The sequence below is a fragment of the Pempheris klunzingeri genome, chromosome 1, assembly GCF_042242105.1.
Source record: "Pempheris klunzingeri isolate RE-2024b chromosome 1, fPemKlu1.hap1, whole genome shotgun sequence".
Lineage (NCBI taxonomy): Eukaryota > Metazoa > Chordata > Actinopteri > Acropomatiformes > Pempheridae > Pempheris > Pempheris klunzingeri.
In genome coordinates, this window is record NC_092012.1 from 20,635,399 (window position 1) to 20,660,897 (window position 25,499).

The window sequence follows — 25,499 nt, forward strand, 5'->3', positions numbered from 1 at the left end:
GATTTACTAGCACTATAAGAAAATATAAACTCCTCCACTGAAGCAACAGTACGAGAACCGGGGAGTGTAAAATAGCATACAGAAAAAGTGGCCTTGGGTCGTCAGCCTTCTCCTGTCGAGCAGCACACACACAGTACCAACAGATCTAAGGAACATCACATCCCTCCACTAGTTCTCCAAATCTGTCAAACAGTGGTTACTGGACAATCAAACGTGCTGTCATCATCTGAGCTAGTGGTCATGTCATTGTTTACCTGATGATTACATGATGTCAATTTATGAGCACAGTCGATTGACGATTGTGAAGGTCCATCTACAGTTACTCCATGTAAATTCAGCATGCGTCCTTTTTGGAGTGTGCATTGTGATTAAAGATGTGAAAATGTGTAAAGCACCCATTAGACTTGTTCTCACATCATCATCATCAGCACAAATCACTTAAAAAGCAGCGCGAGACAGCGAGAGTAAAAAGATCTAATTAATAATGAATAAACTGATCTGTTCAATAATAAATCAATTCCTAAATGGCAGACGCAGGGTACAACCCACCTGACAGAGATTGTTTCTTAAGAGTTGTCAATTTGCCATGAAGGACACTGCTGTGAGCCGGGAAGACACCCACAGCAGAGAGGGTGGAAGCCCTGCAGAGCCTCCATCATTGACATACACACACACCTACTGAGAGGGATCACCAGAACACACACACACACACACAGACACAGAGACACAGAGACACACACACACACACACAGAGACACACACACACACACACGCACACACTATTAGCTGCAGGTGTTTTCTCTAAATCCCTTTGATATATTTGGTAGTCAGCCAGTTACTATGGTTACAAGCTAAATTTGTCCAAATAAGAGTTCCTAAATTATTTTCTTTATAGTGTGGAATAAACTGAAACAAAGACCAGGCCTTCCCAGGAAGCTCTACAAGGTAATGTTTGCATGTACATCTTTATTCTTAACATTTCACCATGCGTGGGCCACAGGGGTCCCCAGAAATGTTGGGCCCCCTGACAACAGACATAGCTACGTTAAAATAAACAAAGATGACAAAGTCAGATTTAACATATAATGCAATATCTTTGTTAGAATTAACCCATTTCATAAGGAACACACTCTGTTAATCAAACAAAAAACGCACAAATTGTGCCTGAAACCTGTTAAACCCTGTTTAGTTGGCCTCTTCACTTCACATGTGCTGGGAGTCCTGTACAGTAAGGCCATTAGCAAGCACCTTAATAGTCATTAATGCAGTCAATTAGAGACCTGGGGTGTTTCCCCAGAAAACAGTCCAGGCTGATCTTTGACAAGGACACAGTAAGCCTTAACTGGGAAAAGGACAGCTATAAATAGTAACAATACCAGTAAAAGCAGCTCCTTTAGCTGCTTTTACTGGTATTGTTCATGCTGGCTTGCGGTCACACTGTTGTGGCTTAAGGCTGGACACACTTGGATTCACAGCAACACACATTTGGAGTGGTTCAACCTTTGGCGAGCTTTAAAGTTCACTCTGCTGACCAGCAGTAAGCTGTGCTGAGCTTCGACGAGACGAGAGCCGGAGACTCCGAAATGGAGGAGGGTGTCACAGCTTATTGGCTGTGTGAAACCATTTATTTGATGTCCTCTGTCGGGGGAACAACTGTTCCACAAAAGAAACATGGTTTGCAGGAAGTTTTTGCTCACTGACTGTTCGCGCAGACAGCTCTTCAATAAAACAGAGCAGGAGAAAGAAAACAGATGGAAGCTTTGGGAGCTTTTTTGACTGACTAGCAGCTAGTTCACCAGCTGGCCCTTTTTCATAGATGAGCGAATGTCACTTCACTGTGTCACTCGAATAGAACAGAGCTAACACTTGTGCTTTTCATACTGTTTCTGTAAATAATAACATTTCATGTCCTGTCTCAGCACATGTGCACAGAGGCGTCATAGAGCGTGGGCAGCATGTAGGCCCAGTCACAGCTGACTTTTTGAGGCATGTGGGAAGGCTTGCCCTACAACAGGGCGCAGGTGATTGTACTTGGGCGTGATGGTGACCTGTACAGTTGTAGTGTATGAATCAAAAATCAAAATGCGGTGCAGCCCAGAATCGTCCTGAGGATCCTCTGTGCTCTTATCCACATCAGCTCCTCCTGAAGTATCCAATGGGTAAAGTTTGTCACCTGGAAAGAGAACAGAGCTCATGAGAATAGCAGACAAGATGGAAACACACTAACATTACCCTCATGAGCTAGAATAAGAGAGAGTAACAGTAGCACATATCTGGGAAGCAGACGTGCTGTCAGCTGTGCAGCGGTGTTGTGTCAGCTGGAACAACCACTGAACAGCTTCCCACAAAGGCAGCAGCAATTGTTAACTGGCACAAAAGCTAAATAAGAGCAGCAGTTGGAATCCAGCAATTGCTACTGAACTGTTTTTATCATGGCTAATTCTTGAAATGTCCTGGGTTTATTTTGTTTGTTATTATTTTCCAAAAAAATCTGTAACCTTGTGAGGCAGCTGAATTTTGTTGTTTTGAGATCACTGTAATGCTCCTGCTCCTCTTGTCAGGCTCCAGGCTATGTGCTTAAGGCTGAACTGGGCTGTGATTGGGACCAATCAGCGTAAGCTATGGGCGGGGTTTAGGTGTGACGACAGTGAGGAGCATCTGTTCATTTAAAAACAACGATGGCAGCTCCTGATGAGGTCTGCCCAGGTGCTGCTGAGGAGAGGAGTTCTTACTGAAAGAAGGGCGAAGAACGGCACTTCTCTTCACAGGCTTCGTTCATCTGTTCGCAAGAAGTTGGCCTGGGTTAGACAGATGGCTCATCCAATCACCCGTTGTGTATTTTTCAATGCTTGACCGTTTAAAGTTAATAGTTTATCGGATATTAATTTCCACCGATGAGTCTCCTGATGGTTCTGTGTAACAAACCATCTGGTGCAACATGTGTTGCACCAACGAAATGACTAAAATCATCAATACAACATTAGTCACATTACTTGAACAGGAGTAATCATGGGTACTGTTTTCAGCAGCTGGTTTGTGTGACTTTCTTTCGTATAATAAAGCTGCACTAAATCTTTTATTTACTTAATGCTTCACTGCTGGTTTGGATGTGGGTCAGGTTGACAATCAGCACCTGGCAGCAATGATATGCTGTGTCCATCGTTTAAGACAACGGGCTCCCACTGTTCACAGCCCTCTGTGGCACGCTGGCTGGAGAACCGGTGGAGGTCATTCAGCAAAGGGAAGTGGCACAAGCGGCCGAGCTCATAGAACTGTGGCGGGGCGATCCACAACTCCTGTGACTGGTAGCTCTGCAGGACTTCTGAGGGAGGGGACCACTGGGACACAGAGAGAGAGAGAGAGAGAGGGAGGGAGAGTGATTAACAACTGTAAAAGTACTTTTTTCCCCTTTTCCTCTTTCTACAGTGATGATTGAACCAGGACACCTTCATGTCCACCCAAATGTTGGAAATCCTCAAACACGGAGTCATGTAACTTTTGCTTAGGCCGAAGCATAACCGTGCCAACTATTTCATTGTAATGCATTTCTGCACCATCTCCAAGGTCAGATCAATTCTCTGTAGCTCGAACCTTGAGAAGTCATCCATGGCTTCATATCTTCCTATCTTGATTATTGCAGCTCATTATATTTTGGTATCACTCAGTCTTGTTTATCCCGTCTCCAACTGGTTCAAAAATGCAGCAGCAAGAGTTTTTGACAAGGTCAACAAAAAGAGGACGCGTTATTCCCTCTCCTGCTTCCCCACACTGGCTGCCTGCAAAACACAGAGCGGATTTTAAAAACCTGATGTTTGTGTCCACAGTGTTAAATGTTCCCCTGGTTATATTAGACAACTCCCCATGCCACACTATCAGAGAACTGAGGTCATCTGATCAAAGACTGTGTGTCTTGACATCCAGGACTAAGTGTTATGGGGACAGGGCCTTCCCTCTCCCTGCTCCAGAATTATTCACTTCCTCCCCCCATCTGGTACTCACCCACTGCTGACGACTTACAGAGTAGTCTTAAAACACACTTCTGCTCTCTAGCTTTTGACTGTCCCTGACCCAGCTCTGTGTCACTATGGGCGTCTGCTTTACTATCATTACTGTTTGTTTCCCTCTCTTGCATTAATCCCCTCTGTGTGTGTCATACAAGAGCAATATAAATAAAGTTGATTCGATCTGAACTACTGTCTTGAGTTATTACGGAGCCAATAGTTAGTGGCTCTCAGAGGAACAAGAGGAACACAATCTGTCTTCTTTTCACTGGACAACTGGTAACGTTAGCGAGAACACATTTGGCTGGACTCACCCAACCTGTGCCAAGTTTAAGCTCCTATTTAAACTCCTGTTGGCCGATTAAGCCCCTGATGATCACAAGGTTTAGTCAGTACACATTCTTATCCATTTATTTTATCTTTTTATTTTTTTATTTTATTTCCCTAAGTTCCATTTGATGTTCTCAAATCACCTGAAAGCGCACTATTTCCTTCTCATCCTGAAGAGTGTGTGGGACCTCCTGCAGGCAGCAGATGAAGAACGCTGTGTCAAACCTCGTCCCACCGTATCGGCCTTTGGGAGTCAGCCAGTTGCCCCACTCGTGTAAAGCCCAGATGTTGGGCAGCACCTCCAGCTCTCTGCACATCCTGATGAAGTTGGAGGGGTTTTGGTTGACCAGAGCTCTCCACTTGGTGAGTTCATTTCTGCACAGCCCCCCCGCTTTGGGCTGTAACAGTTCATCGGCGGCACCCCTGTCCTCCATGCGCTGTAACAAGCTCCCCTCCTCCAGCTTTGACACCACCAGGAGCACACCGGACTCCTCAAACGTCTCCCTCAAGGCGCAGATCCGGAAGGCGACCTCCCCCGGAATCGGGGAGCCCAGCTTCAGCCGGTCTGTGGCGAAGATCGGAGGTCTGGTCTCCGGCGGCTGTTTGACACTCCGCAACCCGAAATTAGGAGAGTTTCTGAAAGACTTAAAAATATCCAGCCACTCACTGGAGAAGTCCGAGGAGTCCACCAGGCCGCCGGGAAACACATACGCGTTGGGCATGAATCCGCTTTTGCTGCTTCGTTTAAGCAGTAAAACGTCGTAATCGAAGCAGGACTTGTGCGGCAGCTGTGACCGTCCGTGGCTGCTGCCCAGCGGTGTCCTTGATGCTAAAGTGTCCGCGCCGAGCTTGTGGCCTGCGGTTAAAATGAGAGTAGCCGCCTCCTTCCAGTGCCTCAGAGCGGTGTTCATCCTAAAACCGTCCCTGTGTTGTCTTAATTCTCACTCAGTGTCTCTGAAAGTTACATTCAGAGGGTGTTCAACAAGCTACCTGCAGACATTTGTTGTGGTGGAAGTGACGTATCAGGAAGGACCCGAGCACTTCCGCTCCGGGCTGCTGTCGCCCCCTGCAGGCGGAGAGCTGCAGCTTCTGCAGAGACAGCTTTAGTTATCTCCGGCTTCTCACCGAGTGTTTCACGGAATTTTATTATTCTCCCTCAGTACATTCAAAAACATCATGTTATGTACTTATTTTCTAACACATTTGAATGTAATTAAATATCAGCGCCCACACAACCCACCTACTATACTTAAATGTAACAATGCATTTAATTAGAATAATTTATTTCATCTCTGCAATGCTTTTGCTGTTGTAATCGGTCTACAATCTACTGGGAGGTGTTCTTACGTTGGTTTGAACCAAACATTATTAAAAAGGACCTCTTATCCACTGGCTGTGGGGCTATTTACAAGTTTTGGGTTAAGTTCTTCCATTTACCAGGGCTGCAGTAATACAAATAGTAGAACCTATATTTTGAATAAAGAATGTATTAATACAGACATGACAGATTTTGTATTCTTTATAATTTTTTTAACCATGTTCCTATGCCATGCAAAATTCAGGATGAAGCCTTGTAAATAATTAGAATAATCTCGTTTTGTACAGTATAATCCACTCCAATCATACACAGAGCACTCACACACTTTCAGCTGCCTATAAATGTGTTAAAATGAAGCAGGCCTATCCCAGTGCAGTAAATTAGTCTATGTCTACAACTATGAACTCTTTTCTGAAAAAGCCACCCAACCAGTTTGTTTTGTTGGGTTTCATACACGCTGCTTCACAGGGACACCTCATACCTGAAGGCAAATGCTACAGTTTGGAAGTCAAGACCTTTAGATTGTTGCTTTCCTCACAGATTATTTTCACATTTTTGAGGAATGTTTACTTCCTCAGCTAGTTGATTTGAAAGTACACAGGCTCACTGAATTTGTTGCTGTACATGCACTTAGTCAGATCCTAAGCTGCAGTGAACGTGTCCGAAACTTGCACTCTGTTCTGTTCTCCATCTGGTCAGAAGGTCTTGTTCTCAGGGTTATTGAGTTCATACACCAATGTGTTCTCGTGTTAGCAGATTACCATGAGCAGGCGAGGCTGTCTGTCTGTGGCAACTGTGCAAATTCTCTCACAGGCTTGATAAAAACATGTCCTTTGTAATTCAGCAAGATCCTCAAGAGCTGCAGCCACTGTAAACCAAAGCAACTGTGGACAAGTAAAACTGTTATTTGACTACTTGTGCACATCCTGTATCATTTTGTTAAAGATGTCATCTTTGAGATTATGTGCCTGAAACAGAAATTGAATCCAAACATAACTTTTAGTCCAGTTAGATTTATATTTACTTCTAAAGCATTATAAATACGGTAAATGATGTCTGGGCAAACCTACTACTGTAAATCACTGAGGATACATCATACTACACTCTGCACTTTCATCAAAGGCTGAATTATTGAAGTTATTTCTACCTTTGACTTTAAATAAGTCAAAATCAAATAAAGTTCAACATAAAGCATGTCTTGTGGATACATTAGTTTGAGCTCACAGGCCATAAATCCACCTATTTTCACATTTTAATGTCCATATGGACAAATTCTTGAAGGCTGTGATAGTCCTCAACTTAATCTGGGTTTTACACACATGCATACTCAGGGGATGCTTGGGGCAACACAGCGGAGGCTTAACTTCTCCACCCAACTGATGTGTAACAAAATCTGATGACAAAAAGGTCAGAGAAAGGAAAACATCACAGGGTAAAATGCAAGTTCCCTGAGAGACTTCTGAAGAGAAGAGAGGAGAAGGAGGGCAGAGTGGAAACGGAATGTAACACACAAATGTGCACACACACACATGCAGGGGCGTCATATATCCTTATCAAAGAGGCATTGTGAGGGAAGTCAGGCTAGGTAAGCTCAGAGAGGAGGAAGTGTTTAAGAGTTTTCAGCTGAAAATTGAAACTGCCCTGAAGGTGTCAACAGTTTAAAAAAAAGACTGATGAAATGTCTCGTATTGGGTCAGTCACTTCTCCCTTTGTGAGCCCGTGGAGCATCTTCATGACAGTCCCCTCTAACAGATTTGCCTATAATAAAATGTGTAATGGCATTATCACATGATTTCCTCACTGTAACTTAATATTCTTAATCTCACTGTTACACAATGTACTGTTTCAGTTGGATAATTGTGAAACTGTTGTTAAAAAAAACCCAAACTTGATGATAATCTGGTTGAAAATCAACTACACGAAAAAAATTTCTTTGTCTTTTATCAGCAGCCCTTTGAACTCTGATCAATGGATTTCATTAACTCAGATACTAAACTATCTTGAGTGTGCTCTGCTTCCCAGTCTCTACCCACCTTCCTCTAGTCCAGGGCTGCCCAGGATGTCCAATCAGGTCTAGGAACCTCCCACTGAAGGAGTGTGCCAGTCAGTGGGAGCCCCAGGTTCTCATTTGCATCAGACATTCCTGCTCTCCCTCATTAAACTTGGCTCAGTATCATTTGTGGGTTTCATATCACTCTACCTGGGCTTGAAAATAGCTACATTCATGGTTCATGGAGCATCACTGAGGTGGTTTTCGTCCTAGCTATGTAAGTGAACATTTTGTTGAAATATTTCTTAATCACAAACCTAAGTCACAGATTGTTTGTACATTCAAGACATTCTGTCTTAAATGATATGTACATAAGGCAGAATGTCTTGTTATCTCATGTTTGTTACATTTTAACAGTTTGTCAAAGTTAAACATTACAATATGGGCTGGATGTGCACAATTCCCTGATTCCCTTTATCTATCTATCTATCTATCTATCTATCTATCTATCTATCTATCTATCTATCTATCTATCTATCTATCTATCTATCTATCTATCTATCTATCTATCTATCTATCTATCTATCTATCTATCTATCTATCCATCTATCTGCTAAAATTACCTCAGAGTGTTGTGGAAAACTTTATTTTTATATTTTGGGCTGATCATTGCTGTGATAAAAATCTGCTATTACTAAAATCTGCAACCACTCCTGTCCTTAAAACACACCAGTCTGCATCTTTTAGAACTTACATACCACAGAAAAGTCCTGACATGTACTGCAAGAAGTGCTCACACTGACTGATGGTTTAATCATTGTGAACAACATGGAATTTATGGTGGTCGTCTTGCAGCAGAGTACAAATCCACCCTAAACCAAAATAAATGAGTTTAGCTGCTTTTCAGTAGCAAAAGCAGGGAGACAGATTTAGTTTAAAAGACTAAATCCGTCAACCCTTTCATGAGCTGCTACACTGAAGACATCACCTAGTATGGCAATGTCAGTGAAGTAGTCATCATTCATAAACATAAAGAAACGCCAGAGTCAAACTCAGAGTCATAATCTGTGCAGTAGATCCGGATTATAGCCTTCTACAGTAATGCAATCAGTAAAATCTCAGAATTAACAATGTAAATACATTCGGTTTTGGGTGGGTTTTCACTGAGTTGTTTTGCTTGTGTGAGCCTCATTGTTGAGCTAGATTATTGGAAAGTATACTGCTGGTAGCAGAGCATGGTTTTCCCTGTAAACCTCCATCATAACTTGTGTGATCAGAACAACAAAGATTAGATTTGATAACTTCGCCAAACAGCATCAAAAGTGATTTTGTGATTTCTTATGCACCAGCAGACTGAAATGGGTGAAGGCAGCATCAGGAAGAGGAAGGAGTCGCAGAATGGCTCCACTGGCTACAGCATGGACTGTCAGACTGAGGACCAGCAGCCTGTGAAGGCTACCGTGCTTCAAAAAGATGTGAGTGTGTGTGTCTGGCTGACCTTGTGTGTGTGTTCCTGAGAAAAAGTCTCATTAGATGTTCACATCGTGGGATCCTACCATCCGTACCTTTATAAAGGAATGGGGGCTGGAACTGAGTACCAGGCAGTACCACAACAACCGTCTCTACATATTAACTCCACAATGATCCACTCAGTGGTGCTATCCAGGCCCCCTAAGCTCCCTAAACCCTAAAGTGAATTTGTCAAAGGGACAATTTTTCTAAATTAGCACCACCCAGTTTCCCATCACTTTACTACAGAAGTCTTTTAGGAGAAATATCTGATTAGTTGAGGTGGAAAAATGTAAGGTCAAGTCAAGTAGAACTTCAGCAGTAAAAAGTAAAAAGGGGGAGCAGCTCGTCCATTAATTGGAAGGTCGGGGGTTCGATCCCTGGATCCTCCAAGTCAGAATGTCAAAGTGTGCTTGGGCGAGACGCTGACCCCCAACTTGCTCCTGAAGCAGCTTCAGTGTGTGAATGTGTGTGAAAGAATAGTCTCCTCTACCTTAGATTCCTCCTGAATGAATGATGAGAGAATGAGTGAATGTGATGTACAAGCGCTTTGAGTGGTCACAATGAATAGAAAGCCACTAAAAACCATTTGAAATAGTAAGACCACATAATATCATTCAATATGAGAGAGCAAAAACAGAGTATCACTGTGTTAAAGTGCTACAAAAAGTAAAGCTATATTTACCAAGCATTGTTGTGTGGTTGAGCTGAGTCCAAGAGTCCAATGATAATATATATGACATGTCTGTGTGGCCTGTGGGGAATAAATATCAATCACATTACAGTTTAAGTGTTCAGATTAAACAAGAGAGAGTCTACAGCCATTCCAACAGTTCTGTGAGGCTAATGGAAATAACAGATAAGAGAAAACCTTTACCTGCTTTAAGTGCTAAATGAAAAGTCAGTGGGTCACTAAAGACATTAGGATACATCCTACAGGCACAATGGATATGCACCAAATTTCATGGGAATCCATTCAATAGTTCTAGAGATCTTTTTTACAAAAAATGTGGCAGCCTAGTGATGACCTCTGTTTGCTTTATCCTCTAGGGACCATGATCACCTGTTAAAAGAAATCATGGCAATCCACCCAGTAGTTGCTGAAATGTTTTAGTATGGACCAAAGATGTGGACCAAGTAGACATTGCCATCCTTGGAGCCAGTGTGCTAACATTGCTAAGAAGTAAAGAAAACACTTACACACAGAACATTAACATGGATGTATTTTATTTAAAGCTCATCATGCGCTTATTGCTGCTGTGTTTGCAACTGGGGGAGGAACAGCCAAACTCTGCTACCAAGGTGAGGCTGTGGAAGACAGCTTCATGTCACAGGTCATCATGTTCAGGAGGACACAGTACAGCACAATACATCCTCAGGGATCCAACCCATCCTGGAAATTCACTTTTCGTTACCCTTCAGGACATTAAAGGCCAGAACAAACAGACTAAAAAACAGTTTCTATGCAAGAGCCATAATTGCACTAAATACTGTCTGACTGTCTTGTGCAATGACGTGTGGTTTGGGTGTGGATGATGATGATTTCTCTTTTATATTGCACTTTAGTGTACTTAAACACTTTCTATTCCGCACTTTGTTCTTAGCTGTTTATCACAGTGCATTCTAGTGTGTTTCTTTTATACTTTTTATGGCACCTTCAATGTCGTTGTACCCGTTACAATGACAATAAAGACATTCATTCATGTTCAGACTGAACACAGCAACAAGACACCAGGTAGTTCTACTGCATCAGCAAGGTCTCCCCCAGGTAAAGATTTCAGAGCAGACTGGGGTTTCAACATGTGCTGTTCAAGCTCCTCTTTGGAAGAAGCACAAAGAAACAGACAACGCTGAGGACCGTAGACACAGCGGTCGGCCAAGGAAACTTAGTGCAGCAGGTGAAAGACACATTATGTTTACTTCCCTCAGAAATCAGAAGATGTCCAGCAGCCATCAGCTCAGAAGCAGCAGAAACCAGTAACACCATCTACTGTCTGGAGAAGTCTGACCAGATGTGGAAACATGGCCAAGAGACTCAACTGTGCATGAAAACAGATGAACTGGGGGGCAGAGAAATGGCAGCAGGTGCTCTGGACTGATGAGTCACAATCTGAAAGATTTGGCTGCAGCAGAAGGCAGTTTGTTCACTGAAGGGCTGGAGAGCAGAACAATAATGAGTGTCTGCAGGCAGCAGTGAAGCTGGTGGAGGTTCCTTGCATGTTCTGGGCTGCATTTCTGCAGATGGAGTTGGGGTTTGGTCAGAGTTACTGGTGTCCTCAGTGCTGAGAAATGCAGGCAGATACTCATCCATCATGAATACCATCAGGGGGGCGTCTGATTGGCCCCAAATTTATCCTGTGTGGACAACGACCCCCAAACATACAGCCAGTGTCATTAGGAACTATCTTCAACGTAAAGAAGAACAAGGAGTCCTGGAAGTGTACCTGAAGAACTGAAGGCAGAGGGAGGTCACAGCAAGTTGATAGATAGCACAGTTGATAGATATATCAACATTTTTAAAATATTTTTGAAAGCATTCTTACTTTACAGCATTACTTCACACCTGCCTCAGACTTTTGCAAAGTGCTGTAGATGAACGGGATACTTCACAACGCAAATCCAAGAATGTTTTAAACATCTAACAACAGAGATCATGTAAAAATGAAACTTTCCTTTCATCAGTTTCTGGTTTAATTTCACTGAAGATATCATTAATTAAGATTAAGAAAGTGAGCAGTGAAGTCACACTTCTACAGCGTTGGACAAGTTTTCACAGATTTCACATCATTGAATTTCGAACAAAGTTCATAGTCCAAAAAAAGGAACAACTAGTTCATGTTCATTTCTCAGGATTTTTTTCTTTATCAATCTCTGTCTGTGATTCTATAGTGAATACAATAATTTAAAAGTTTGGGGAGTGGTTAGTAGCTTAGAGCAGCTCATTTCAAAAAGAAAAAGAAACACAGAGGTAACTGGTCATTTACAAAATGCTGAGGGTTTGATGTGGGTGGAGGAAGTCTGTGGCTGCTGTCGTGAATATTTGCCAAGACTGGTCAGACGCTTCAACTCATTGTGTCGATTCAATTGCAATCTGACTTGTTGTTTCAGACCAGGAGGACACAATTTGTAAAAAAAAAAGTAGTAGTAGTAAAGAAAAAAGAAAAAGATTTATTCTGTTGCAATCTGTTTGCTAGCAGTCCTTCAAATATTCACATGAATTGGCTTCAGCAGTGTTGGTGGCAGCCTTTGACTTGCCAGATACACTGGCCATGTCAGCATGCAAGGTGACATTAAACATAATGCGCTATAATGAGTGGTAGGGATTAACAATGCTCATGTTCAGTAGTTGTAAACAGTTCACAGAAAACATGAGCAGGTCCAATGAAAGCGTGAACCTTTTCATTTTAGCATGTTCATGCAGTACACTGCATTTCTACCTTTTCTCTTTCATGTGTGTGCTCAGGTTGGTCTATTAACTGGCATCTCTATGATCGTGGGGACAATGATTGGCTCTGGCATCTTCATTTCCCCTAAGGCTGTTCTGTTGTACACTGGAGCTGTGGGACCCTGCCTCATCACCTGGGCTGCCTGTGGCGTGTTATCCACTTTGGGTGAGAATGACTTCCAAACCAATACATCACATTAATCAGCATCAGGGATGTCTAACATTGCACAACATTTTGAACAAAGTGATATTAGGAATCGACACTGATCATTCCACTCTAAAAAACAAAAAGGCTTTTGGAGAAAACTCTAAAACCCTTTAAAACTATGTTGAACTAACAAATGAAAACTGAGTGAGGAAAATTAGCTTTTCCTCCACTGCAAGATATTTTCTTTTACCAAGGACTTAATAATTGGCAGGATAAACACAAGATTTTAATTTAGTTAATAAAGATGTTATTTTTTTTTATTAATATTCAAAGTTACTACAGATACGAACTAAGTATGTTTACACAAAAACCTGTTCTTATTCAAACGTTTAATAACTTATCATTAACCTTTGCAAATAAAATCCAAAATGTTAGACAAATAACCAAGAAATATTTTCATTCTAAAAACAAAACTAAACCATATGACCAAATTCCACATTGTCTCAGAAGACTAAGTAGTTACTATACTGAACCACACCCTGACAGCACCCATATAGGCCTCAGTAATGTAAGTAACCTGTATTTAAACATGCATTTTGTAAAACTACCACTAAAACATCATGAAATACAAACGTACAATAATACCCAATCTTCTTAAAGCACTGTAACTTTTGTCTTAGTCAATACTTTCTTGATCAGGGTTACACAAGAAAAAACAGTGTTTCTGTCATATACATTCTGTAGCAGCCCCCACAGCTCCAAAAATATTCCTGTTTATGAAATGTCATGAAGTCTCAATCACACGTCTCTGCAGAGCTGTCTAATCCATGGAACTCAAATGAACAGCTGCCCACTTCTCTCTCTCCACTTGTCAATCACTTACAAAGCCATGACAACCAAATCAACCAAATAAAACAGAGAGGCCAGCAGGGCAGAGGTTAGGATTACTAGTAAACCTTAAATTAGATAGAGTTTACTATCACATATTCCATGATGAAATATTTGCAATGTGAGAGAAGGTTACACAGCCTCAAATAACCTCATTAGACAAGCAGACAGGCAGGAGTAGTGGGGGAAAGAGGAGAGAAAACAAAGACCAAGAGCAGGCTGTCAACCTGGAGCTCTGGAAGAGAAGGCAAGGTTCCACTCATGGTTCCATCCATGGCTCTAACACAGTGATCATTCACTCACCTTTAAAATATATCATGTAATTCAGTGTGTTTACACCATAATGGGGAAGCTGGCATCAATCAGGGTTAGACTGCTAAATAAGATGCTGTGAGATGGATTATCCCATGACTAAATCCACACCAAATATATAATGATGATATTGTGAAATAATCTAACTGTGTTACTTCCTCAATTGTTTTCACAGTAACTTTCACAAAATTTCCAAATGTCCAAAGTCTGTTTTATTTTATTTTTATTTCCCAGTGACAATTTATTTTAAACTTTAATTCCACTTTTCATCACAATGCCTCTGTCTGACAATCAAGACAAACAGGGCAGAGCCAGTTATGTGACTGGCTGTCCACTTATTCAGAGCGATGCGACAGCCTCCACAGCCGAATGGTTACATCGCCGCAACCGTCATTGGTTTGATTCCAGCTGGCGACCTTTGCTGCATGTCATACCCCACCCCCCCATCTCCCCATTGCTGAAGTGACTGCACACTGTCTGTCTAGCCTGTCACTGATGATGGCACTTTTTGTCAGCTGCCAATCAAGGACTAACTCGATCTCTTTCATTACTGTGGAGAACAATTTAAAGACAGGTCTGAGTGTTGGAGACACTGAATGTTGCACCAACATGCGTGACAAAATAACTATCATATGAGTTGTACTGAATTCAGAAAAGATAAGTACCTCAAGATGCATCACCATCATGTGCCTGATTCCTATTCCTGTAGGATAAGCAGAAGACACACTATAAGCTGTATCACAAGAACCAAAAACCCAGATGAACTTAATACAATGATGAACTTATGCATGTTTTAACATTATTTGTCGATATAATGGCTTAACAGTGAACAAACTGAATTTGAATTTCTCACAAATTATCCAGCATGTAGACAGCATAATGTAGGAGACATAAATAGGCAAAAACGAGCGTGTAGCTTGTTTCTCTAAGTACCGACAGATTCCATCAGTGTCAGCAGGTTAACATCTCTCTCAGGTCACAATGAGACCTGAGACAGATGACTTCTGGCATGCACAAAGATGTCCCTTTGTTCACAGGAATTTGATGCAAATGAAACCCACCTGTGCGTGTTTTCAAATGTCTGCGGTGCCTTTACACTGTCTTTGTTGAAACTGCTGCCTTGTGCTTCAACCAAAAATGCCAGGAGAGCCTTCAGTGCGCTCTTTGTAAATCAGCTGGTGCCCTTTGACTCCTGGCATGTTTTTGTGCTGCAAACAAAAAGGTCACAACGGGAGCCTGACCCTGGAGAAGTGTGGGAGGTGCAGGTACACTGTTGTGGCGTGCCTTAACAAGCAGTCACCCTGGTCTCCAAGTTCATTCACATGAACTGTGGATATCAACTGAATTGACAGGTTTCCTGTATGATGAGATAGAAATACTGGCTCATCCACAGTCTTTTTAAAGGGATTGCCTGTGGACGAAAATAAATTCGAGATGAGGCTTAACCAGTTTAACGTCAATCACATCTACGAACCAAATTAACGTAGTTAAGACGCCAAAGCCAGTTTTGAGAAGTGCCTTTCCTTGCTCTTCTTTCAATAAAGAAATATTCTCTGGCCCAGATATGACATATGCTATAGCAGCATCTGCACTGGCCTCTCTAGGAGCAGCCATTGTTGCTTTTGAGTGAATAGTTGCTGCTGTCACACATAAAACCAGCTTCTGCTGATCAGTCTGAACCACCGAGGTTCAGCCACAAACATGTAACTTGAAACCTGGCAAGGTGGACACTGGCATGATGGTGGTCTTGCGAATCCTGTTGCCTCGCAGGGTTAATACATTGCTATTTATAAAACCTGATCCTTAATCTAACCCTTACTGACTTAATACTCATGTATATGCATGTCCACGTCCTCTAAATGTCAGTTTGCTTGCAGTGTGTGTTGTTACATCCCTGTCCTGTAAGCCATCCATGTAATGTTTTGACCGAAGGCATTTGAGTGGGCAGACTTACATCAATTTAAGCACACACAGAAGGCCAGACACAACAGAAGGAATTTAAATTAATATCTTGTTAAGCTGTAATGCTGTTAATCAGTAAGAATTCTGCATAGCAAAGCTGCTCTTTAGGAGGGTAGTTGAAAATTCTGGGTTAATGTGTAAAACTTGTCACAGGACTTTGCCCTTAGCTTGAGGGTGGTAAATGTTAATGTTTATTGTGAGCGTCAAAGTCTGACAAACCACAGAATAGTCAAAATTTGTCATGCTATGTGTAATTAAACACTATGTGCAGCAGTTCCTTAAATGACTATTAGCCTTTATAATTCTATTTCACATAGCTGAAACATGGTCTTGCCTCTCTAAACAATAAAATCGCAGGGAAAACTGATATCGTCTTACAAATAAGAAAATGTCTCTCTACGAAATTCATCTTCACAGAATTTTGTTTCTAAAGTCTGTTGCCATATTTCATTTTATTCCTTTATTTCACTTTCCTTAAAGAAATAACAGCAAAATGTAAAATTGTATCATGTTTCACATCGATTCTCACCTTTAGTAACCTTTAGTCTTACAGTCTCAATCATTGCATTATTTTGCTTTAGGATAAAGGTAACACAGATTTAAAACATGACTGGCTTTGACTTTGTTTGGCTAAACCTTTCAGTTTTCTGCCAGAAACAGGTATTAAAAGTCCCCATGAGTCTGTTTAACATGCCTCCTCTCCTGTCTGTCTGTGTATGTTTGTATGTGTGGCTACAGGGGCGTTGTGCTATGCTGAGCTTGGCACCATGATCACCAAATCTGGAGGAGAATATCCATATTTAATGGAGGCTTTTGGCTCCCTTGTAGCCTACCTTTACTCCTGGACCACTATCATGGTGCTGAAGCCCTCCTCCTTCGCCATCATCACACTGAGCTTTGCAGAATATGCCTCCACTCCTTTCTACCCCAGCTGTACTCCTCCCCTGGTAATCACCAAGTGTCTGTCAGCAGCAGCTATTTGTAAGTTTTACTTTAATTTTGACTTCATGGTTAAAGACAGTAAAATAGATGTAGAGCCTATAATAGCAGCCATTGTAGAAGTTTAAATTTGTCATGTCTTAACTGGCCACTGGCAAAAACTGTGCCTCTGAATCATCTGAATAACATTTACTGTTTGCTCTGAGACTGTTGAAAGTATAGTAAAAAAAGAAGTAAGTAATAAAGTAAAGAGAATACTAGGGTTTAGGGTTCAGACAGAGGAGCATTCAAAGACTCAGATATTTCTTTGTCAGGTGGCCAGAAATATGAATCCAAATAAATTACTACACTTCTATGCTGGATGTGTAAAGCGATCATACCAGAGGATTCAAATGATCGTATCTTGAGAACGAATTATTCTACATTGCTCACAACCATAACAGGAAATAGGTATAGATGTGTGATTTTACAAAACTCATATATACGTATACATATATATGACTTTTTGAGATACCTGCAAATCTACCCACATCTTTTAAACCACGCTGCTGTAGCTATAATGTAGCTATAATGGGTAGTGGATTAGTGGGTGTCCATAAGTTTATCAGTTGACGGTTTTTGTAAAAGCCTGCTAGTACAAATTTATATCACAAGACGGCATGACTGGGAGCCTGTTCATGTTCTGCATCAAAACAGTTAAGGCCACAAGCTAAGCTGGCTAAATAACCAACTGGGCTTAGTGGTTTATTCAGACAACTATAAGCTAACCAGCCAAATGGGTTGTTGACTCTTGAAAAGCTTAGCAGCAGACAGAAACACCGAATATGACTCGAAAAGAAGTCATGTGAGAGGGATATAAACACAGATGTCGGATCCATATTTTGCTATCCTGATCATGTCATAAGGGGGCAGCGTGGACTGTAGATGGTGAAATGACCATACATTATGGCAAACTTGAAAAAAAATTGAAATTATCATACATAAGACAATGCTGATAAGTAACTGAACTATCATAAAGTTGTTCACATCTACACTAAGGGGGGGGGGGGGGGATGTTTGAGGTAATAAAAGTGAATAAACAACTCTTCTGTCAAATGTCTAATTAAGAATGTTGTATTGTATGTCATTACATTTCTTGTGTTTTCTCAGTGTTGATCGTCGCTGTCAACTGCTTGAGTGTCAAACTGGCAAGCTATGTGCAGAACTTCTTCACTTTAGCCAAACTTTTCATCCTTCTTGTCATAGTGGTAGCCGGCATCGTCATGTTGGCAAAAGGTGGGCGTGCTTGCTTGGATCATGTCTCTTTAATATACAACTCTGCTCTATATTCTTTTGCCCTTTGATGAAACATTTAATGATAACAATTCATATGTATGCATTGTTGTGTGTTTGTATCCAGGACACACTGAGAATTTGTCAAATGCATTTGATGGCACGTCGACATCCATCGGAGCAATCGGACTTGCATTTTATAATGGACTTTGGGCTTATGACGGATGGTAACACATACATTTACTTCTCTTTCCCCTTAAACAGGATGCATGGAATTGACCACGCTCCTCTTTAAAGCCATGCACTGACGTGCACTGTCAACTCTTACAATGAGCCTTTTCCCAGTGTGGCTTCCTTTAAACAGCACTGTGACCCTTCTTGGCCTTTCAGCTAGACTCAAGCCTCATGCCTTTGACTAAATACCATGTTATGAAAGTACAATAACACGGCAGTGGAGCTCCGCGAATGGCAGCAACTCCCCCAGGACCCCTCAGGTCTCCCTCCGTCTCAGAGCATAAGTCCCTTCCTTTGTAATGTGTAAGTCAGTTTGGTAGAGTACATTCTTCAGGGGACCTGGAAGTCGGAACTTCATTTTTATGTCATGTTGGGATCACAGCAGGGGCTGCAAGTGTCAGGCTGTAACTCTTACTACCAAAACGGCCAAAGTACCAAAATACTGTATCAGTGACGTTGCAGATGCAGAGGGCAAGAGAGGTACTGGGATCCCTCACATGCTGTAAGACTGCAGGAAAAACCAGGGTATGGTGCTGTGCAGAGGAGAGTGATCAAGCTTTTTGAGTCTTTATGGGACAAACACCTGTGATGAAGATGCTATCTTTAGAGAGGACATATGCTCTTTGTTTCCTTGTTGCCTTGTTTTCTTAGGAATCAACTGAATTTCATCACAGAGGAGCTGAAAGACCCATTCAGGTAAGACAAACTAAACCTTGTCATTTTCAAAAGGCTGTTGTGGTTGACTTTATATTTTTTCTTCAGTTATTTTAGATAACCACTATTAGGTTCTTAGGAACCAAACACAGAGACCCAGAAGAACAAAACTCACTGCTTTAGTACAAAGTAGTGAAAGTACAACTCTGGAGCACTATATTTGACTGTATTATACTGGATTCAGCATCATTGTTTAGACCTCCGTCTCCTTCCATCATACACTCCTCCCCAGTGGATAAAATGCTCTTGATTGTCCAATAATCAAACAAAGAACACTCTGATATAAGAAACTGTTGGAGACATACAAACATGCGTCATTACAACTGTTGCTATGATAAACACCTGCCTTTCTGTAGCTTTATCACGTCCTTGTCTCAGGATGTTCTTGATATGAGAATCTCCCTCTCTACTTCTTTCTCACAATAACCTCCTCTTTCTGACAATAACAACCAAATACAAGGCAAGTGTGTGCATGAACATGCGTAAATTCAATCGTAAGTAATTAGTTTAAGTCGCTGCTTCTTTGATTAAAACAAATACACATAGGTTATACATTGATTATGGAAAAGACACGTCAACAAGGTCATTATACACAGTCAGAGCAGCATGCCTCACATGGTGGTTGAAGTGCCCTTGTGCTCATAGAGGGCTGTCATCAGATGATCTATTTTAGATACATGAAGCATGTGTGTTCCGTTAAAATGCGTACAATAAAATGTGTTTTTTTGCCAATTAATCTCAGGAACTTGCCCCTGGCCATCCTCATCGGCATCCCCTTGGTATCTGTGTGTTATGTGTTCGTCAACATTGCTTACTTCACCGTTATGACCACCTCTGAGCTGCTGTTGTCTCCAGCTGTTGCCGTGGTAAGAAGCGTAGATGGCTACCGTCGTTATGGAGATGTGGAGAGCCATGGAGTATTTAAATGGTGTTCAATTCAAAATGATGCCTTTTTTTTACGCATGTATACAATATGTGTAATACATTTGAGTATTCCAGTGTGTTATAGGTGAAATCTTTGTGTCGGCTCAGTATTCATTCACTCTGCTCCCTTGTCTGCTCTGAAGGATTTGTTTGTGCCTCCTTAGACTTTTGGAGACAGAGTCCTTTACCCCCTGTCTTGGATCATTCCTCTCTTTGTTGTCTTCTCTACATTCGGCTCTGCCAATGGAAGCTGCTTCACTGCTGGCAGGTAAAAGAGACAACTGTCATATCATAGAAACCGAGAAGCTGAATAATAAATTTTTCCATCTGCGTGTGTAAAGCTATTTGATGTGCCTATATATATATATATATATATATATATACACACACATACAGACCCTTTCCAAAAAATTTGAATATCATGGAAAAGTTTATTTATTTCCATAATTCCATTCAAAAAGTTAAACTTTCATAGATTATAGATTCAGGGCCCACAATTTAAATGATTTCAAGTATTCATTTGTTTATTTTTACATAATTTGGGCTTCCAGCTCATGAAACCCACGAAAACAGGAATTCAAAAAATTAGAATACTGTGAAGAAATCACCATTTACTTCTCAGTTTTTGCAGAAAAAAAAGAAAGAAATTAGTATCACATCAAATCAATCAAAATATGGTATTTTCAAAACGATATGTCAATCTTCAATACTTGGTTGGGAATCCCTTTGCCTTAATCACTGCCTCAATGCACCGTGACATTGATGCAATCAGCCTGTGGCATTGCCTGGGAGTGATGGAAGCCCAGATTTCCTTGATGCTTGCTGTCAGCTCTTCTTTATTTTTGGGTCTGGTGCCCCTCATTTTCCTCTTGATAATACCCCATAGATTCTCAATGGGGTTTAGGTCCAGCGAGTTGGCTGGCCAGTCAAGCACTGTGATGGCATGGGCATCAAACCAGGTTTTGGCGCTTCTGGCGGTATGGGCAGGGGCCAGGTCCTGCTGGAAGATGAAATTTGCATCTACATACAGATCCTCAGCAGAAGGAATCATGAAGTCCTCTAAAACATTCTGGTAGACTGTTACGGTGACCTTGGATTTAAGAAAGCAGAGTTTACCAACACCTGCACTGGACATTGCACCCCAAATCATGACGGACTGTGGATATTTCACTGGACCTCAAGCAGCTTGGGTTCTGTTCCTCACCCGTCTTCCTCCAAACCCTTGGACCTTGATTCCCGAATGAAAGGCACACTTTACTTTCATCGGAAAAGAGGACCTTGGACCACTGGCCAACAGCCCAGTCCTTCTTCTCCTTGGCCCAGTTGAGACGCTTCCTACGTTGGCTCAGGCTCAGAAGTGGCTTGACCCGAGGAACCTGACTGTTGTAGCCCACCTCCTGGATGCGTCTGAATGTGGTGGTTTTTGAAGCTGTGACTCCCGCCTCATTCCACTCTTTCTGGATCTCTGCCAGATTCTTGAATCTTCTCTGTTTGATATTCCGCTGAAGCCCACGGTCATCTCTTTTGCTGGTGCATCTTCTCCTGCCACATTTTGCCCTTCCACTAGACTTTCCATTGATATGCTTGGACACAGCACTCTGTGAACAGCCAGCCTCCTTAGCTATGAACTTTTGTGGCTTACCCATCCTATGGAGGGTATCAATGATGGTCTTCTGGCCAGTTGTCAAGTCTGCAGTCTTCCCCATATTGAACCAAACTGAGACAAGTGAACCAAACTGAAGCAATTTAATGACACCTGGGGAAACCTGTGCAGGTACTTTTTCATTTAGTAGATGATTAGTGACACTCAGTTAAAAACATTCATGCCTCGCAAAATTTGGGCTGATTTCTCCACAGTATTCTAATTTTTTGAATTCCTGTTTTCGTGGGTTTCACGAGCTGGAAGCCCAAATTATGTAAAAATAAACAAAGAAATACTTGAAATCGTTTAAATTGTGGGCCCTGAATCTATAATCTATGAAAGTTTAACTTTTTGAATGGAATTATGGAAATAAATAAACTTTTCCATGATATTCAAATTTTTTGGAAAGGGTCTGTATATATGTGTGTGTGTGTGTGTGTGTGTGTGTGTGTGAGAGAGAGAGAGAAAGCTCAAATAAACAAAGCTTGAAAGTGAAAGTGAGAATGCTGATGTGCACTTGAGGTTGCGAGACAGTACAAGAAGAATACTGAACAACACAAGACATATTTCTGTGTCTCTCTGCTCTCAGACTGGCCTATGTATCTGGTAGAGAGGGTCACATGGTGAAAATCTTATCCTTTATTAGTCTGAGGCGCTACACTCCATCCCCTGCTCTCATATTCAATGTGAGTCCTGCATATTTGATGAGCTCTCTTGTATTCTCCTCAGTTTAATTTGTTTGTGACAATATAAAACTGTAACAATACAAGAACCTAAAAAACATATTGAAAAGTCTTACCAATATTACAATATCATTTGTAAGTGCGGATAAATAATCTGTCCACTGTTAAACAAGATATTTCACTGTTTCTCTCTGTTTTAGGGTGTTTTGGCTATTTTCTACATTATCCCAACCGATATCAACACCCTCATTAACTACTTCAGCTTTGCGCAGTGGTTGTTCTACGGTCTGACAGCACTGGCTCTCATAGTCATGCGTTTCACCAGGAAGGAGCTCCATAGGCCAGTGAAGGTGATCCATCGTCTTTTTGAAAGCAGCTCCTCTCTTATGGAGTCTAATGTCAGGTGTCATCTGACCTTGTCTCACCTCTACGCAGTAGGTCAGATTTTGGTCTTATTTTTTCATTATGTTTTTAATTGGTTGTAAATGAAATACAGCCCATTTGATTGTTGCCACTGTGCAGGCTAATGCTTTATTCATTTGCAATTGCAAAAATTGTGAAAGTACCCATTTGAAGCACTTTTGAGGGAAACATACCTCCATATAAAATAACCATGCAATCTGCATACTTTTTAAAGTTGTGGTTAGGAGTACACAGGCTACAAGTACAAGTCAACACTAAACAGTGGACTCTGTGTAATTGATGCGAGTGATTCTGTAATTGCAGGTGCCGATTGTCATAGCAGGCCTAATGGTGCTGGTGTCCTGCTACTTAGTCCTGGCTCCCATCATTGATAAGCCAGACCTGGAGTACCTCTACTGTACTGTCTTCATCTTCAGTGGACTTCTCCTCTACTACCCTTTCATCCACCGGAAGGTCAAATGGGGCCGCAGTCTCATGAGTATGTTTATCATTTGATTTTTTTACTGTACACTTAGATCTATGCAATGAATCACCCTGAACAAATAAGATATCGCTCCCATTTGTATGCCACAGTACCAATCAATCAATCAATCAACCAATCTTTATTTATATAGCGCCAATTCACAACAGCATTATCTCAAGACGCTTTCCATTAAAAGCAGGTCTAGACCAAACTCTTTAATTAAGAGAGAGACCCAACGATTCAGGAATTCATATTTAATGATTCAAGAATCCCCACATGAGCAGCATCAGACATTATATTAGGCAACAGTGGCAGGAAAAACTCCCCTTTAACTAGAAGAAACCTCGAACAGAACCAGGCTCAGATGTCGGGGGGCTTTCTGTCAGGGTCAGTGGTGGGTGGGGGTTGGTCAGAGAGAGAGAGAGAGGAGGACCATCATGACCATCAGTGTGGCATAAAATGGGAAATGATGTGTTCAAAAGTCAAAAGACAAATAAATGAAAAACAATATTGTGCTGACTTCATGAATAATGCTGATGTGACCTTTGACCTCCGTTCCCCTTTAGATCCCATCACCATGCATCTCCAGCTTTTACTGGAGGTAGTTCCTCCTGAGAAGACTGAATGAGAAGGGACAGAGCCGACAGCCAGGTCAACTTCTGCTGCATGTCTTGAACAATGTCCAGCCTGGTTTTGGAAACAGTGGGCTAGAAATTTGGTGGAGCCAAAAATCAAAGCTCAGCTGAATATCTGCATGACAAAAAGTAAAAGGGGATGCACCGAACCTGGATCTGTGTACGAGTGTGAGAAGAAATCATTTGTCATGTGGGTTCAAGGATGATAGAAAGTGTGTCTAGAGTGTGTCCTGTAGCAACACTTCTGCTGTAATTACAATGCACTTATATATAAAGAGTCAGATATAGTTAAAATAAGGCGTAGAAGAGCTCGACTGACCATATTCCAGTGATGTCTTACCCCACATGAAGAAATAAATCACTCACAAAAATCTTCCTGTGGTGATAGTTAAGCCACCATTAGAGGATATAAGGTAGGATTTCACTTTATCATACACAACCTTGTTTATGAATATAACCAGCAGGTATAGGAAGCACTGAGCACTCACGGTAAACATATATTAATGTAGTTAATGTGCAATAACATTTTTACTGGGCCAAAGATCACATGATGAAGAGTGGTAAAGGATTTAGACATGCATGAGTCTGCTCTCGAGCAAAGGGAAATGGTAACCATTTGAAATGCATTGCAGAAACAACATGAAGACTTAGCAGATCATGTGACAAGATGTGGAAACATGTTTATTTATGTTGCTCCTGAGGTTCTAAACTGAAACGTTAGAGTTTCTTTCATGATGTTTGCGCATTATTTAATCTCACTCCTGTCTTTCACATTGGAATGCACTGGAACGGTGCTACGATGTGTTAGCTGGTGGTTATTAAATGTGTCAGTGTTGTTGAGCATAAAGTGGACATGGGAAATAAACAATTTGTGATTCCAATAAATCCCCCTGCTGTGCCTCCCTGATCCGACTGTGCTTTCAGTATCTTTAGTGAAAATATGTGTAGTCTGACTATCATAGGGGAATAAACTCACAAACAATACAATCAAGTGTGGCTGCTGATGTGTCACTATCTAATATTGCAAGATGTATTTGCATTTATGGAGGTACATGTTAAACATTACATTACATTTCACATCATGCATCTGATGGCACCACTACATCAGACAACAGCTGTAAATCCTAATATGCAGTATATGTTAGAGATGTCAAATATATATGTATATATATATATGTATATGTCAAAGACTGAAATCTGTAGATCCAATCCCTTGTTTTTGACCATACAATACAGTGGTCATACCGTAAACACATATACAGAACAATTTCAGTCCTATTCCAAGACTAATGTTTAAAAAAAAGAGTGATATGACTGTCTCAAGGTCCCATCTGTAGGGCAGTGGTGCGGTGGTTTGCACCGTTGCCAGTGTTGTCATAGTAAGATGGTTCCAGGTTGGAGTTCCAGGGGTCCTCCTGTGTGGAGTTTGCATGTTGTCCCTGTGTTTAAGTGGGTTTCCTCCTCCGGCTTCCTCCTGCAGTCCAAAGACATGCAGGTTAACTGGTGACTCTGAATTGCCTGTAGGTGTTAGTGTGCATGGTTGTGTCCAGTCCAGGGTGTCCAAAGTGAGCCGACTGACCCTGAGGGATCAGCAGTACGGATGGATGGAAGGTCCCACCTGTCCACCAGATGTCAGTAGAGCACTGTTAAATGAAACTACGAAGGCA

The 25,499-nt window shown here is 41.4% G+C and overlaps 2 protein-coding genes across 4 annotated transcripts; one reads left to right on the plus strand and one right to left on the minus strand.

Moving 5' to 3' along the window:
- Positions 1-1,412: 1,412 nt before the first annotated feature.
- nudt19 (nudix (nucleoside diphosphate linked moiety X)-type motif 19) lies at positions 1,413-5,328 on the minus strand. Its single transcript, XM_070832554.1, has 3 exons — positions 4,475-5,328; positions 3,134-3,338; positions 1,413-2,173 (listed from the first exon to the last, which is right to left on the minus strand). The coding sequence occupies exons 1-3, from the start codon at positions 5,240-5,242 to the stop codon at positions 1,968-1,970; spliced, it is 1,179 nt and encodes a 392-aa protein (XP_070688655.1). The 5' UTR covers positions 5,243-5,328; the 3' UTR covers positions 1,413-1,967.
- A 2,432-nt stretch (positions 5,329-7,760) lies between these two features.
- Positions 7,761-24,819, plus strand: slc7a9 (solute carrier family 7 member 9). Of its 3 annotated transcripts, none has more exons than XM_070830039.1 (13): positions 7,761-7,916; positions 8,989-9,114; positions 12,612-12,759; positions 16,642-16,884; positions 17,992-18,117; positions 18,242-18,341; positions 19,000-19,044; positions 19,805-19,928; positions 20,151-20,254; positions 22,218-22,314; positions 22,512-22,661; positions 23,038-23,212; positions 23,764-24,819. In XM_070830039.1, the coding sequence occupies exons 2-13, from the start codon at positions 8,998-9,000 to the stop codon at positions 23,823-23,825; spliced, it is 1,491 nt and encodes a 496-aa protein (XP_070686140.1). In that variant the 5' UTR covers positions 7,761-7,916; positions 8,989-8,997; the 3' UTR covers positions 23,826-24,819. The 3 variants fall into 3 exon arrangements, with proteins under 3 accessions (XP_070686140.1, XP_070686149.1, XP_070686130.1); XM_070830048.1 differs by having other exon boundaries at positions 8,992-9,114; XM_070830029.1 differs by lacking the exon at positions 7,761-7,916 and having other exon boundaries at positions 8,980-9,114.
- Positions 24,820-25,499: the final 680 nt, after the last annotated feature.

What these genes read in the sequence shown, in the direction of transcription:
- slc7a9 (XM_070830029.1), top strand. Translation starts at nt 8,980, where the DNA reads ATGCACCAGCAGACTGAAATGGGTGAAGGCAGCATCAGGAAGAGGAAG. An exon ending in TCTGTCAGCAGCAGCTATTT is followed by an intron (nt 16,885 to 17,991) that starts GTAAGTTTTACT and finishes GTGTTTTCTCAG; the next exon opens with TGTTGATCGTCGCTGTCAAC. An exon ending in AGCTCCATAGGCCAGTGAAG is followed by an intron (nt 22,662 to 23,037) that starts GTGATCCATCGT and finishes CTGTAATTGCAG; the next exon opens with GTGCCGATTGTCATAGCAGG.
- nudt19 (XM_070832554.1), bottom strand. Translation starts at nt 5,242, where the DNA reads ATGAACACCGCTCTGAGGCACTGGAAGGAGGCGGCTACTCTCATTTTA. An exon ending in AGGAAATAGTGCGCTTTCAG is followed by an intron (nt 3,339 to 4,474) that starts GTGATTTGAGAA and finishes TCTGTGTCCCAG; the next exon opens with TGGTCCCCTCCCTCAGAAGT. An exon ending in CAGCATATCATTGCTGCCAG is followed by an intron (nt 2,174 to 3,133) that starts GTGCTGATTGTC and finishes TTCTCTTTCCAG; the next exon opens with GTGACAAACTTTACCCATTG.